At 50.7% G+C, this 15,302-nt stretch overlaps 1 protein-coding gene across 2 annotated transcripts in view; it reads right to left on the bottom strand.

The window, feature by feature from the left end:
• Crispld2 (cysteine rich secretory protein LCCL domain containing 2) overlaps nucleotides 1–15,302 on the bottom strand; it is a 65,078-nt gene that overhangs the window by 11,743 nt on the left and 38,033 nt on the right. For both annotated transcript variants that reach the window (XM_008827905.3, XM_017796862.2), the window contains exons 11-14: nucleotides 15,203–15,246; nucleotides 12,827–12,899; nucleotides 9,929–10,004; nucleotides 5,084–5,217 (exon numbers count right to left, since the gene is read on the bottom strand). In XM_008827905.3, coding sequence (XP_008826127.2) covers nucleotides 5,084–5,217; nucleotides 9,929–10,004; nucleotides 12,827–12,899; nucleotides 15,203–15,246 — 327 coding nt within the window. The remainder of the gene's footprint in view (nucleotides 1–5,083; nucleotides 5,218–9,928; nucleotides 10,005–12,826; nucleotides 12,900–15,202; nucleotides 15,247–15,302) is intronic.

A 15,302-nucleotide genomic window follows, 5' to 3' on the forward strand; every position in this document is an offset into this window, starting at 1 on the left:
AAAGGCAGGAGAATCACGAGTTTGAGGCCAGCCTATGATTCTTGGGCTGCATAATGAGATCCTGCTCAGAGGGGAAAAAAAAATCCAAGGCAAAATGAGACTCAGTTTCCACCGGTGTAAATCTGGGTTTGTGAACACGCCCACTCCTTAGGGGCATTATAAGCATCCAGCTCTCGGCAAGGACAACCTGAGCTGCAGCTCAATACCCGAGCCATGAGCATCCTGACCTGCCAGGTTTACACTGTGCCCTGACTCAAAGTCAGGTGTGTGCAGCAGCTGGTGACAAGACACCCTCATAGGCCCCAGGAAACAGCCTTCCTCAGTTTAGATTACCAAATGCATAGCAGTTTTACGGAGAAACAGCTTAGGGACAAAGTGTAAGATACAACATCCACATTGCTGTGAGTTACTCAGGCACAGGGAAAAAACGGGCTCCAAATCTAGACATGGACAATTAGCAGAGGTTAGCCCAGCACCTGTGGAGGCTCTTAGCAGAGGTTAGCCAGCCCCTGTGGGGGCTCTTAGATCCTGTCTTCTACCTATATTATATAAATTATTAGCACATTTATTATGTATACATATATAATTTTGGTCTTTTGTTATTTGGGTTTGGTGTTTTTGTTTGTTTTATTTTGGAGACAGGATCTCATGTAGCCCAGACTGGCCATGAACTTCTCATCCTCCTGCATCAATTTCCCAAGTGCTGGGATTACAGGTGTGCACCACCAAGCCCAGTTTGTATTAGGGACGGGACCCAATGCATCCTAGGCAAGCACTTTACCTACCGGACTACCTCTCCAGACCTTTGTTTTTATTTTATTTATTTTATTTTACTTTTTGAGACAAGGCATTCTCTTGATCTAGCTTCCAAATGCTGTGGTTACAAGTGTGTCACCACATGCCATATAATTAATATCTTTAAAATATTTGATTTATTATTTTTATTTTATGTGTATGCGTGTATTGCCTGCATGTAGGTAAGTGCACCCATGTCATGCAATGCCTGTGGAGGACAGAAGACACTGTTGGATCCCCTGGAACTGGAATTACAGACAGTTGTTAGCTGCCATGTGGGTGCTGGGATTCGAACCTGGGTCTTCTGTAAGAACAACCAGTGTTCTTAACCACTGAGCCATGTCTCTAGCCCCAGAATTAATATTTTTAAAGAAAGAAATTAATGAGTGACTTGGCATTGAAGACTTTCTCTGGCTCTGTACTGGGAAGATTTGTGCCGAAACTCAAGGGCTTGTCTGTACTGAGGAAGTCAGACAAGCTGATTCAAAGGACTGGGGCGAGGTGGGGGAGGGAGCCCGCTTGCTGCTGCCAGGCAGAAGGACTCACCAGAACATCCCTGCCCTGGTCTAGCCTGGCCTGGAGTCACTGCAAACCCTCCCAGTCCTGGGGATAACAGCTCAGTGCCTCCTCTTCTCTCTGGGAGCAGCCAGCAATCCTTAGCCACCCAACCCTGAGATCCCCTGAGCCAGACTGTCCATAAGCATCAGTCACCAGCCACAGTGACCAACCAGGCCCTCGAAACAAAGCACATTGGAACAGACATGTGCAACACACAGACCAGATGGGGAGAAAATGCAAGTTTCTTCTTATGAATTTTTCTACAGATTTCATATTGAAACAATAATACTATAAACTATGTTGATTGTATTAAATCAAATACACACTAACATCTCCCTTCAGTTCTTTGGCTCATGTGTATGCCTGTTGGCCCTTTGAGGATGAGGACTTTCATCTCCTCTGCCCCTGCTGTGCCCTCAGCCCCCAGCTCAGTGCCCAGCATGGAGGGCTGCTCACAATGTTCACCGCACAACACCCCAGCTTGGCAAAAGTCCACCTCAATTCACCCCTGCAAATCAGTTCTGCTGTTGATGACAAGTGGCCAAGAATGATGTTATCGACAGCACGTTTCCCAATCTCTTTGTGAAACATGTCTTTAAAAGTCACTGCGGTCTGAGAGCCCCAGACTGACAGGCATCTGGTCTCTGTCTCTGTCTCTCTCTGTCTCTCTGTGTCTCTGTCTGTCTCTCTCTGTGTCTCTCTCTGTCTCTCTGTCTCTGTCTCTCTGTCTCTCCCTTTCTGTCTCTCTCTCTGTGTCTCTCTCTATCTCTGTCTCTCTCTGTGTGTCTCTCTCTGTCTCTCTCTCTCCCTTTCTGTCTCTCTCTCTGTGTCTGTCTCTCTCTGTGTCTCTGTCTCTCTCTCTGTATGTCTCTCTGTCTGTCTCTGTCTCTGTCTCTCTGTCTCTGTCTCTCTCTCTGTCTCTCTGTCTCTCTGTCTCTCTCTCTCTCTCTCTCTCTCCCTCCCCCTCTCTCGGCACTGATGAGCCAGCTAGATCTCCAGGTCTGCTGACACCCCTTGTCTCTACTCCTTAGGGTGTGGTGTAGAGGGTGAGAACAGACTGTTCTTGAGGGTCCCCTTCTACACACCTGCCTTTCTCAACTTCCAGGAACCTCTTCTCCAAATGCACATTGTGAAACCGCTCTGTGTGTCAGCCACCATGGGCGGAGCCCAAGTGTTTCTGGTGCCTGGAGACTTTGATGGAAGGAATCTTTAAACTTAAAGTACCATTCACCAAGCTAGGTAGTGTAAGCCTGTCATTTCAACACTCGGGAGGTGGAGGTAGGAAGATCAGGAGTTCAAGATCATCCTCAGCTACACAATAAGTTGGAAGACCGCCTCAGCTACATAGTAAGTTCAAGGCAAGTCTGGGCTACATAAGACTCTGTCTCAAAAGACCAAAGTTAAAATTCTGTTTGGCAAGCACTGGCCACGGGATGTCCTGTACCCTAATCTCCCTTGGCACTGAGACCCACCCCCATTGTCTCAGCAGACACTGGGGACAGAGCTGCCCTCTGGCTCCAAAACTGGTTCTCAACGTCTACACAAGGAGAGGCCGGGGCAGTACCACACGTGCCCGATGTGTCCCCATAGAGGCCTCTGCTGGAGCCTCATCAGTCACCCTCAGCTCACTTGGGCCAGCTCTAAGGAGACCTCTCGGCCGAGTCACTTCATAAAACAAGGTGGCTAAAGTCCTGTCTACACAAGGAGAGGCCGGGGCAGTGCCACATGTGCCCGATGTGTCCCCATAGAGGCCTCTGCTGGAGCCTCATCAGTCACCCTGGGCCATCCCCCCATGGCAGTGACCTGCCCTTCCACTGAGCCACTGAGTCTGTCCCCACCAGATGGCCAGGCCTGCACCACAGGACAGAGTCCAGCTGTCACACTCCCTGCTGGATCCTGTGCCTGGGCATGTGAGGGTTCCCAACATGGGGAGGCGCATGGTGAGTTGGGGCTGAAGGGCCAATGCTTGGAGGAGGGAGTGTGTGTATGTAAGGGCTTCTTGTTGGAGCATGAACTCACATGGGCTTTTCCTCTGCATGAGTCCTGTGACCTGTGAACAGAACTGCAGCACCCAAGGTTTAGACTAGACCAGAAGCTGCATCTTGGCAACCAGGGCCACTGGATTCCATCACCTGCTTACTGGGAGTCACTCTGCCCGCAACCATTGCTGCCTCCTGAAAGTTCCAAAGATACTTAAGAAACTCAGGAAACTCACAAGGCTCACAAGGCTCCTGAAACTTACAAGATTGACAAGACAGCTCCCCAAGGTGATACGCAATGATGGCCTCAGAGGGAGATAGACTGGAACATGGAAAACCCAAGAAGGCCACTATCCACAGTCTCACAGGACTCAGGGCCTGTCCACACCCCCACCTCAGATCATGACTCAGCAACCAGCCAGAGTGGTCTGACACCAGGCCTCCAATTCTACCTGCCCCTGGAGGTCTGCTGACAGTTCTAGCCAACACTCGAAGACTAGAGGGCAGGGCGGGCATGTGCTCTCAGGAGGAAACCCCAGACAGGGAGTGGAGGGCTTTGCAACCCGCTTTCATAGACAGGAGTCTGTAAGAACAGAAAACTGAGCAGCAGCCCAGGCTGGGGCCTCCTGGAGAGCATTCTGGAAAGGCCTCAGAAGTCAGCTCAGGCTTGATCCCACATCCCAGCTGGGGATCTGGGGAAACAGTTGAGTTGGAAGAGTGCTGTGTCATGGTGGCTCAGTCTCCTGGCTGGGAACAGCCCTAGACCTCCCACAGCAAAGTGCCCTATGCCCCATCCACCTGACACAGTGCCACGCTCTGGGCACCAATGCAGCAGGGACACTATCTATGGGCGACCCTGTGACGGCATAAGAGACAATCCAGAGCTGTCAGCATGACCCCTCCTTCCCAAATGTCACCCTAGGCCCTCTCTCCGTGACTCCTGCCATCAGCTCAATGCTGAGGGATCTACTGGACATGACTGGAGGGAGGCGGCTTGGCAGCTCAAACCCTTGAGCAGGCATCACAATTGCCTGGTCCTGTTTTGCTCATTTCAGAGACACAGAACAGGCTCAGAGAGACAGCTGCCCAACCAAGGCGACAAGGCTGACCCAAAGCATTGGCAGGTGTCGGCCCTGGGGTAAGATGCTGCCCGAGGTTATGAAAGTCCATGCATGGGCTTTGCTTTTTTTAAAAAATATTTTATGTGTATGCATGTGTTGCCTGCATGTAGGTAAGTGTACCCGTGTCATGCAGTGCCCGTGGAAGTCAGAAGAGACTGTTGGATCCCCCGGGACTGGACTTCCTGACAGTTGTTAGCTGCCATGTGGGTGCTGGGATTCGAACCCGGGTCTTCTGCAAGAAGAACCAGTGTTCTTAACCACTGAGCCATCTCCCCAGCCACGGCCTTTGCTTTTATGTGCCGCTTTGAAAGCCATTAGGGAACCAGACCTTGGTCCCTTTTGTTTATGTAATAAATGTACCTACACACACGGATAGTGCATGCACATGTCTACAAGAACACTCATACACACACACACACACAGAAAGAACTAGAAAGTTTCACATCAAAAATACACAGCAGTTTCCCAGGTCGAGGTAACGGATGGACATTTTTCTTTGGTTTATCTGCTATTTCTATAGGTTGAACACTTTCCACAGAAACATGCATCGGAAATACACACTTTGGTGAAGACTGATGAGCCAGCTGTGCTTTAAAACGTAACCAACTGCCGGTCCAGAAGCCGCCTTACCTCTCTGACTGCACCCCGTTCCTGAGAGAGCCCACGTAGCTGTCCTTTTTGCCTACAGGCATCACGTCCACGTGGCCACCGCTCTCGTCTCCGATGGCGCCTGCGTGCACGGCTGACTTACAGATGCTGGAACTCTGCAAGGACAGGAGGCTGTGCTCAGTGCTGGGAACCCAGGATCCTGGTGCCATCTACCATACCGACCCCAGGACATAGCCTGCTTCACCCCGACTTCCGAGTACCTCCTGGAAACTCAGCATCATCTGTTTGTTCCACAAATAACTCTCTGAGCACCCACAATGTGCCAGCCACTGGGGGACTAAGCAGGCACCAGATGAAAGCCCTGCCTTTGTGGAATGGAGGGAGGCAGGTAAACAAAGTCTATGAAGGAAATAAGCCAGGTCATGAGATGGGGACCGGCTGGAGGGGGCTGTTTTAGAGCAGTGGCCTAGGAAGCCCAGACACAGAAAGGTACCAGTCACAGCCACAGCAGTATCTATAAATGGAGTGCTAAAGGCAGAGGAAGCAGACTGTGCAAAGGCCCTGGGGTAAGAGTGAGGATGTCACACGCCATGAGGAGAAAGCAGGCTGAGGTGGAGCTGGGATACAAGTGGACAGGCAGTCACTCTCAGGTGCCAGGTGAACACTGGGGCTCAGGCTAGGGTGGGATGTGCTGCTTTCTAGACCCAGGTGGCCCTGGGTACAAAGGCCCTGTGTTCACGGTCTCATCAGGATCTTAGACGATGGCTCAGGATGCATCATCCACATTTCCCAAAGCTGCAGTGTGTCAGGGGCACGTGTTCAGGGTGGTCCAGCTGAGGACTAGGGCTCTGATGCCCACTGCAGGCTGAGCTACAGTCACCTCTCTGGCCGTGTCTAAGGCTTTTTCGTTGGGCTGTGTCAGCCTCATGGTTTGGATCATGGCCTCCACCTTAATCTTTTTAGCAGTGCTGGAGATGGGACCCAGAGCCTTGTGTAGACCAGTCAGGTGCTCTGCGCCCCCAGCCGCACCCCAGACAGTGGTCTTCATCTTTGCTACACCACGGGACCAGCTGTAGAGTCTGTCCCTGAAGGTGATGTCCAGGTACGCTAACCCTCCCACCGCCCTGCTCAGTGGCACCGGAGGAGTCGCCACAGCATTTTCGCCACCTCCTGGAAGGGCTCGGCTGATCTGCCCAGGGAGACCTGTCTTCTTCCCAGAGTGAGCACACACTGGCCCTGAGCGAATCGCAACCCTGGCTGTGGCCTATGATGTCATTTGATCTAAACCAGGTGGCAAGCGTGATGCCCACTTCCCAGGCCAGCAAGCTGGACGCGCAGGTCCGAGAGCTTCACCAAGGTCACCTGAGGATTGGAGACATCAGCTGTAGCCAGAGTTAGGGAGGAGCCTGCTTCTGCGGTCAGCAGGACAATGGTCCCCAGAGACGGCTCCAGCCTAATCCCCAGACCCACAAATGACAGAAGGGTTTTGCAGACGGGATTGAGTTAAGCATCTTGAGGGAAGAGATTATATAGCTTACGACACGGGCAGCTCAGTGTCATCACAGTGTCCTGTAACAGGGAGGCAGGGGGGTCAGAGCACATGAAGCTCCCCTGGCCACTGCTAGTTTTGAAGGGGAAGGAAGCCAGAAGCCAAGATATGTGGGCGTCATGGCTCAGAGGCTGGGAAGGGTCAGGACACTGAGTCTCAGTGACAAGGGTGAAACCGTCGTGCAGGGTGTGTAGCTCCCACATCATCTTCAACTGCAGAATATTTCTGCTCCTCTCACTCTATCCCGCTCCTTCCTCTGCCTCCCCTCTTACAGAGCATCTGCCGTGTTACATATATGAGATGCCCACTCTTTGCCTGCGCTGGTTCAACACAGATGCCAGGATATTCCCCAACAACATCCCTGAGCCTAGAAGCTGGCAACTGAGCTGACCCCCAGATGCAGTGGCTGTGGGACCCAGGATGGCCGATGCCCACTACTTGCTGGATCGATACCACGTAGACCTGTGCTAAGCCCGTGGCTTTCGCTGAGGTGACTGTCATTGTTAACAGCAGACAGCAGGCTGAGTGAGGGTCAGGGGCTAAACACCCTGCCCACGGTCGCTCAAGGAGGACAGCACAGCCGTGCCCGAGCACTGCTCCACACAGGCAGGAACAATGAGGACTGAAAAGCTGCTAAGCTCACGAGGCGAGGTCCAGGACTGACCAGGAAGTGCAGTAGACAAAGGCCACTGACCACCAAACCCATCGTCACCATCACCATGAACCCAAACTCTCAAGGACTGTCCTTGGCCATCCTGGGATCCTCAAAAGCAGTCTACAACCAGCAGCAGCCGTGCCACCTGGAAACATCTTTGGAACTCAAGTTACCGGCTCCACCCAGACCCAGAGAGTCAGAATCACTGAGGTCTGGGAGGTCTGTCTGAACAGCGACCACCTCCAAGATCCTGATGCCCACACATCTTGAGTTTGTCAGATCAAGGAATGGAGGGCAGGTAGAGAAAGAGTGGCCCTCCGTCCACGTGGGTAACTCCTGGTGAGGAGGCTTTAGCCTCCTGACCTTGGCTCTGCTATCTGAGCCACGCCTAGAAGCTCCTGACTACAGCTCACCACAAAGGGAGCGGCTGCCAGGACAGGCACTTCTGTGAACAGCAGCATCTGTGGCACTCAGAGGCCCTTCGAAGGTCTGGAGTCCACGCTCCCAAAATAAATCCCTTAGCTAAACAGACATTTTCCAAGAGACAGCATCATTTCCCAGAATACAGAGTGACCTAGAAACCGAGGCCAGCCGAGCCTGGAGATGGAGGCACTTCCTCCCTTCTGCTTGCTGCTCGCCCCCATCTTTTACCCGTCTCTCCTTTCTGTCCTTCCTCCCTTCCCCTTGAAGAGGGTTTTAGCTTTGACAATTATACCATCTTCATTTATCCCATTTACACTGATTACTATGTGCTAAGCCCTGACATGAACACGGAGGTTTCCAAGGCTCAAAGCCCTGGTGGGGATGCATCCATCAAAGGCTGCCTTCACCTGTGTCCTGGTTCACGTCGGCACAGGTATGGGCAACGAAAGGGAACAAAACAGGACAGCGGAGGGACCGAGGGCAGAACCATCTCACTCCGCTCTCCCCTCACAGGGTGACTGAGCCTTGTTTCCCCCTTTGCAAAATGAGGATAAGGGTTCCTAAGGGAGGTATTTTAAAAAGAACTAAAAACGCATTAGGTGTTAGATAGAAAGCTTCACGTTACGTTTTTATAACCAGAGAGCTTTATGTGGTGGGGGAGGCGTGAGTGGAGGATCTGCATTTTGGATTTTTTTTTTTTTTTTTTTTTTGGCTTTTTGAGACAGGGTCTCCCTGTAGCCCCAGCTGTCCTGGAACTCACTATGTAGACCAGGCTGGCCTTGAACTCGCAGAGATCTGCCTGCATCTGCCTCCCAAGTGCTGGGATTAAAAGCGTGTGCCACCATGCCCGGCTTGCATTTTGGATTTTTAACTTTTTTTTTTTTTTCTGCTTTGCTTTATGTGTTCAGTTGCTATGTTGTGTGATGCATACAGATTTGACTTTCAAACAGATTTAACTGTATTTTTGTGTACGTGCATGAAGAATTTTGTCCCATTCAGTACTTTTAAATTTTACTTTATCAGCTAGTAATATGGCCACTCTTTTTAAAATGCTTTGTGTCTGGATGAAGGAGTTTTCCCCTCCTTTTATTTTGAAAGCGTTTAAAAACCACAATTTGTGACTTTCTTTTTCTTCTTTCTTTCCTCCACTCTCCTCTGAGACTGGAACCCAAGGTGTCACGCTAGGGCAAGTCCTCTCCCACTGAGCTACGTTCCCAGCCTGCAATCTCTATATTTTAATAGCAAACTGGGTTCAAACTTTTAGCATAACAATCAAATATGCTATTTTACTTCATCTTAAAAGCTCTAACTTTTAGAACTTAATTATAGCTGAATAGCTTTCCAGACAAGAAAAAAAAAGTGCTCATAAAGAGAAAAAGACAGGGAAAAAGCTTAGTCATGAAGACTCCCTTGCACTTACGGAGCTAGTGACCTCACACAGGAATCTGGGACAATTGGAGGCAGATGGAGGCAAAGATGGTGGTGGTGAGGGGAGAAGACCATAAACAGACGATGGGGAAAGGCTGAGTGATAGTTAGTCAGAGACAAATGATACGACGGCTGTCAGGTTCTAGAGCTAGAAGATTCCATCAGTGAGACAAATCCAGGGTCTGAGATTTCCACTCACACAGAGGAAAACAGGCCAGCAAGACTGCACCACTCATTGGAAGCCAAGCAGGGACCACATACCTTCCAGATCACTGCATCCCTAAGCCCTGGACACCAGGGGCAACAGGCTGAGCTTTGGGGGGGGGGCTCCCCCTGATAAAAGCTTAGCTTCCACGTCTGAGGTAGGAGAGAAAGATAAGGGGGAGAGACTCCAGTACGAGAAAGAGTTGTTATTAACAAGTGGGAGGCCAGGGCTAACCTGTATTTGTTACGTGTGCTTAAGGCAAAGGGCAGGCAAGGTAAAAATAAACAGCGCCTAGACTGGCCAGCGCCTAGAAAACACTAGGAAGAGATGGAAAGATGATTAACCATCTGGGAAATGAAGTCCGTGAAACACGAAGAGCTCCAACCATCAAAGACCGTCTGGGGAGAGGAGACAGACCTGCACTTCATTTACGAGAACAGGCAGGCAGGAGTCTGACCCGTCTACGAATGGGGACGCTGCGGCTGCGGCTGCAGAAACAAGGAGCCTAAATGCCACCAGAGGTGCCGGCATAGAACCCCGAGTTTCTGCTTCCGGACTTTGGGGCTGGGTTTCTGCGGTGGCCACTGGGGAAACCGGCCTACTCACGTCAGCATAGATGTTGGTTCCAAACACCGGGGCCCAGTAGGACGGCTCCTCTCCACAGTGCGCAGGACAGTGGACCCTGGAACACAAGAGCACTGTGGGAAGGGGCCGACAGCAGGAGACAAAGCTTTTTGACCTGAATCTTTGAACTTTGATAATCAAGTTCTTCCATGAACGGGGACGACGCTGCAACACAGCATCTGGCTCTTTTTTCACATTTTTTATTTATTTATTGTGTGTGTATGTGTGTGGGCATGTGCACGCTATGGCACGCATGTGGAGGGCAGAGGACAACCTGCAGGAGTTGGTTTTCTCCTTCGATTGTCAGGCTTGGGGGCAAGTGCCTTAACCTGCTGAGCCATTCTGCCAGCCTCTATGTTGGTCTTTAAGAAACACAATACATAATACAGCCGGGCGTGGTGGCGCACGCCTGTAGTCCCAGAGGCCGGCGGATCTCTGAGTTCGAGGCCAGCCTGGTCTACATAGTGAGTTCCAGGACAGCTGGGGCTACAGGGAGACCCTGTCTCAAAAAAGAAACACAATACAGGGGCTGGAGAGATGGCTCAGTGGTTAAGAACACTGGTTGCTCTTGCAGAAGACCCGGGTTTGAATCCCAGCACCCACATGGCAGCTAACAACTGTCCATAACTCCAGTCCCAGGGGATCCAACAGCCTCTTCTGACCTCCACAGACACTGCACAGTACGGGTACACTTACCTACATGCAGGCAATACACTCATACACATAAAATAAAAATAATAAAATTAAAAAGAAAAAAGAAACACAATACAGAGTCAGGCATGGTGGCGCACACCTCTAATCCCAGCACTCAGGAGGCAGAGGCAGGTGGATCTCTGTGAGTTCAAGGCCAGCCTGGTCTACAGAGTGAGTTCCAGGCCAGCTGGGGCTACAGGGAGACACTGTCTCAAAAGAAAGAAAAAGAAGCCCAGTGCAGAGGGTGGGAATGTAGCTTGGTGGTACAACCTCCCCTAGCATGCAGGAGGCCCTGGACTCAAGCCCCAGGATTGTCATAAGGAGGGAAAGCAGACAATTCAGCCCACCCTAGCGGTACTAAGTACATTTTTGCTTTTATTAGACTCTGCATGTAGATCTTTAAAACCTCATACAAAAGACAGAAAATGCAGCCTAGGAGAGAGGAGCACTGGGCTGTGCGGTTGGACCTTCCTTGACTGGGTGTTGGCCGGGTGATGCTGTGGGTATAGAACGCAGATTATTATCAATAGACTCTTTTAGGCCACTTCCCTGTGAGGGAGGAAAGGGTGGAGGGCCCTCACCTCAGTGACTCACAGAATAGTCCAAGAAGGGGGCACTGATAACTTGAGGCGGAAAGAGCTGGATCACCATGGCGCCAGTGGCCTCAGCCAACTGATGGCCCCGGGATGAAGAGGGCTCCTCAAACTGGAAATGGGTGGGTCCCAGGTGGTTGGCAAGCTCCACACCAGGAGAAAAAAAAAGCATGAGCTTTGCTTAAGAAAAGGCCTTTTGTGTCTCTCTGGAACAGTTTACCACAAGCTGAGCCCAGGGATCAAAAAGCCAAGATGGCGGCTTGAAGCCACCTGGCCTCAGGACAGGCAGGATGCTTGGCTGAAAAAGAGCCAGGCTGCCAAGGCTGAGGCAGCTCTGGAGGGGGGAAGGGGCAGGTGGGGAAAAAGTGTGTGTGAGAGAGAGACAGATAGACAGACAGAGACAGAGAGACAGAGACAGAGAGACAGAGACAGAGAGACAGAGACAGAGATTTTAAAAACGAGAATATAAGAACTCTCAAACCCTGTGCCTTTGTGGAGTGTCAGGTCACACAGTCACACTGGACAGATGCTAACGTTGTGCTTGGGTTTCTATAAATACTCAGAAACGTCTACTAAGCTGCTGTGATATCTCTTTTAATTTTTTTAATGTTATTTTATGTGTATGCATGGATTGCCTGGATGTAGGTAAATGCACCCGTGTCATCAATGCCCATGGAGGTCAGAAGAAGCTGTCAGATCCCCTGGGACTGGAGTTACAGACAGTTGTTAGCTGCCATGTGGGTGCTGGGATTCGAACCCGGGTCTTCTGCAAGAACAGCCAGTATTCTTAACCGCTGAGCCATCTCTCCAGCCCCCTGATGTCTCTTTAAATATTCAAGACAGATCAATGAAATAGCAGTGGGGGCAGAAGGCAGGGAGAGCACCCCAGGAATGGAAGTGGGACCATACCCTCTCCTTAACCACACCCTCCTGGGCTTTCTCCTGTAGACCTGAGGCTCCACCCACTGTCCCTTTTCTTTTGCAGGCCCGGTCTCCAGACCCCAGGTATGCTGCTATGGAATGCCATATCACCCAGCATCCGAGGCGACTGTATTTATCCTTAGGATGTCTTCCCAGGGTGCCAGGGGACACCCACTACATCCATCACTACAGTGGGGCTGAGACTTGCTCTGTCCAAAGGGCATCTCTCTGCTGTGTCCTCTGACTGGGAAGCAACTTATAACAAGCATGCCCAGGCTCTGCTGAGTTCAGTGAGGGGAGTGTTTTCCATGGCCCCTTCCAAGAGGCTTCATGGGAATGTTAGAGACAGGTTCTCATGCTGAGTCAAGGCAAGCTCCAGGCAGACACTGCTCTGTTTACCAAAGCAGAGGTGGGGGCCCCAGAGCACACAGCTCTCTCTACCAAGGCTTTGCTGTCTGGGCAGGGCCCCAGGAATTTAAAATCCTCTTAACCTGCACTCATGGAGGTGGGGGCACTCAGGGCAAGCACTAGAGGTCCCCGACTTGGAGCAAAGGGCTGACTTCTGGGTACAACCCAACATAGCACCTTCCACTCAAGGCTGGCAGAGGCAGGCCAGACCCTGTGGAGAGGAGAGACCCACAGTACAGGAGCCCTGGGTCCCAACCTGCCTTACCTCGGACAGTGGCTGGCCGGCTTCTTGAAGGGACAAAGTTGAGCAACTGTCGCATGACAGTCCACGTCCTGCTCTGAGAACAGGAAATAGAAGGGAACGGTCAGGCCACGGGTCACAGGGTCCTGGACAGATAGTTCAGGGGTATCTGCTGATGGTTTCTCCATTGAACAGGGCTGTTTACTTTCAAAGCCTGACTCCTATTCCTGCACATGGGGAACCTAGGGGACCCAGGTGAGGTCCTGTGTCCCAATCCCTAGTTAGTCGAGGGCACATCCCACTGTAGCCCTTGCCTGCTCTTCTGATGTCCCTAGCAACCACCCCTGCCAGGCATGGTGACTTCCCACTTCAAAGCCTTCCGTGTTTGAACAGCAAACCCAGCATCGCCCACCTGTGGCCCTGACGCCCTCATCAGGCCCATGGCTGGACAGACATTTTCTCGTTTTTACTTTCGAGGTTCTTTTTAAAGATTTATTTATATTTATTTTATGTATATGTATGTATTGCCTATGTGTATGTGTGTGCAACATGTGCATGCCTGGTGTCTACAGAGACTAGAAGAGGGCATCAGGTCCCCCTGGAACTGGAGTTACTGAAAGTTGTGAGCTACCATGTGGGTTTTAGGAACTGAACCCAGGTCCTCTACAAAAGTAGCCAGTGCTCTTAACCACTGAGCCATCTCTCTAGCCCTGAGGTTTTTTAGATTTTATTTATATTTATTTTATGTGTATGAATGTTTTTACTGCATGTATGTGTGTATACCACATCAGTGTCAGGGGCCCATGGAGGTCAGAAGAGGGCATTGGCTCTCCTAGAACTGGAGTTATATGTGGTTGTGACCCTCCATGTGTTGCTGAGAAGTGTGTAGGTAAATGCACCTGTGTCGGATCCCCTGGAACTGGAGTTACAGACAGTTGTTAGCTGCCATGTGGATACTGGGATTCAAACCCGGGTCTTCTGCAAGAACAACCAGTGTTCTTAACTGCTGAGCCATCTCTCCAGCCCCCTGAGCCCCGGGTTCTTTACAAGAACACTCAGTGCTCTTAACCACTGAGCCATCTGCAGGCCTTAGTTATTTTAGTTTTTTTGTTTGTTTGTTTTGGTTTAGTTTTTTTTGTTGTTGTTTTGTTTTGTTTTGTTTTTTGAGACAGGATCACTCTGTAGCTCCAAATTTGCTGTGTAGACCAGGCTAGCCTCGATCTCACAGAGATTCACCCATTTCTGCCTCCTGAGTGACGGGATTAAAGGTGTGTGCTACCATGCCCAGCTGGGGTTTTTCTTTTAAGTAAGCCTCTTTGTTAGTAAAATTTAACTAGCTGCATATTATCTGTCAAGCAATTGTAGAAACATCAAATAAAAAAGTTTTTTGAGACAGGGTCTCATGTAGCTCAGGCTAACCTGGGAACTCTCTAGTCAAGACTGGCCTTGAACTTCTGATCCTCCTCCCTCCACCTCCCAAGTGCTGGGATTATAGTTGTATGCCACCTTGTGGTGCTGGGGATGGAACCCAGGGCCTTGTGCATGCTTGACAAACAAGCCCTGGGTTCTGTCCCCAACCCTTGATCTTCCTGCCTCAGCCTCCTGGGATCTGCGATGGCAGGCATGGCCACCCATTCATCTTGTGCTTCCACAGATTTTGATCGGAGCAGCTGAGAAGACGTTCTTGCCTTCTGGGCAAAGGAGAAAGCTGCTTTTCTAGAAGAGGAGTCAGAAGAGGAGGACCTTTTCTAGGCAAAGGTCCAGGGCAGGCCACAGTGGCCCTGCATCCCCACCCACTCCAGCTGACTCCAGGAAGTGGCTGGGCCAGTTTGAACAACCATAGCCCAAGCTGCCTTGTAGATTACAGGCTTCCATCCTAACACCTGCAGACCCTGAGTAATACAGAAAGCTGGGCCAGAGATGGCAGGCACATGTCACATACTTCTCATCTCTCCTGTCCAGAGCAGACATTACTAATCCATCATGCTCTGCTTTCTGCTGAGCCAAACTGAGGAAGACATTAGTAATCTATCCTGCTCTGCTTTGAGCCCGACCAAGGCCTCAGACTCCTTGACACAGGTTGACATAGCCAGTCAGTGAAAGTGGAAACTTGGCCACTCCAGTGGCCAAGCCTTAGCCACTCCAGTCACAGGCATCAGATTTTCTGTGGCATTCAGCTGACAGCTGTAACCCTGGGCTCAGCCATTTACAGCCAAGTTCAAGTCCAGATATGTTGGAAACTAGTCAGAGAATCGACTTCTTCAGGAACCTTCTGACAAAGACTTTCCGGTGCTGGGAACAAGGCCCCAGGCTTGTGTGATAAACAGGAAAGGACGACTGAAGGGAGATTTCCGGGGAACTCCACGACAGCCCACGCTCTGCTCTTGCAGGGCAACTTACCTTTCACTTTTGATACGGTGAAGGAGCTCGAAGGCTTGTATTTGCTGAAAAGAAAAACACAAGTTAGTCTACCAGTTGCTTCTAACAACTCAACTGCTTG

Source organism: Nannospalax galili, unplaced genomic scaffold (genome assembly GCF_000622305.1).
Source record: "Nannospalax galili isolate Female #2095 unplaced genomic scaffold, S.galili_v1.0 scaffold933, whole genome shotgun sequence".
Lineage (NCBI taxonomy): Eukaryota > Metazoa > Chordata > Mammalia > Rodentia > Spalacidae > Nannospalax > Nannospalax galili.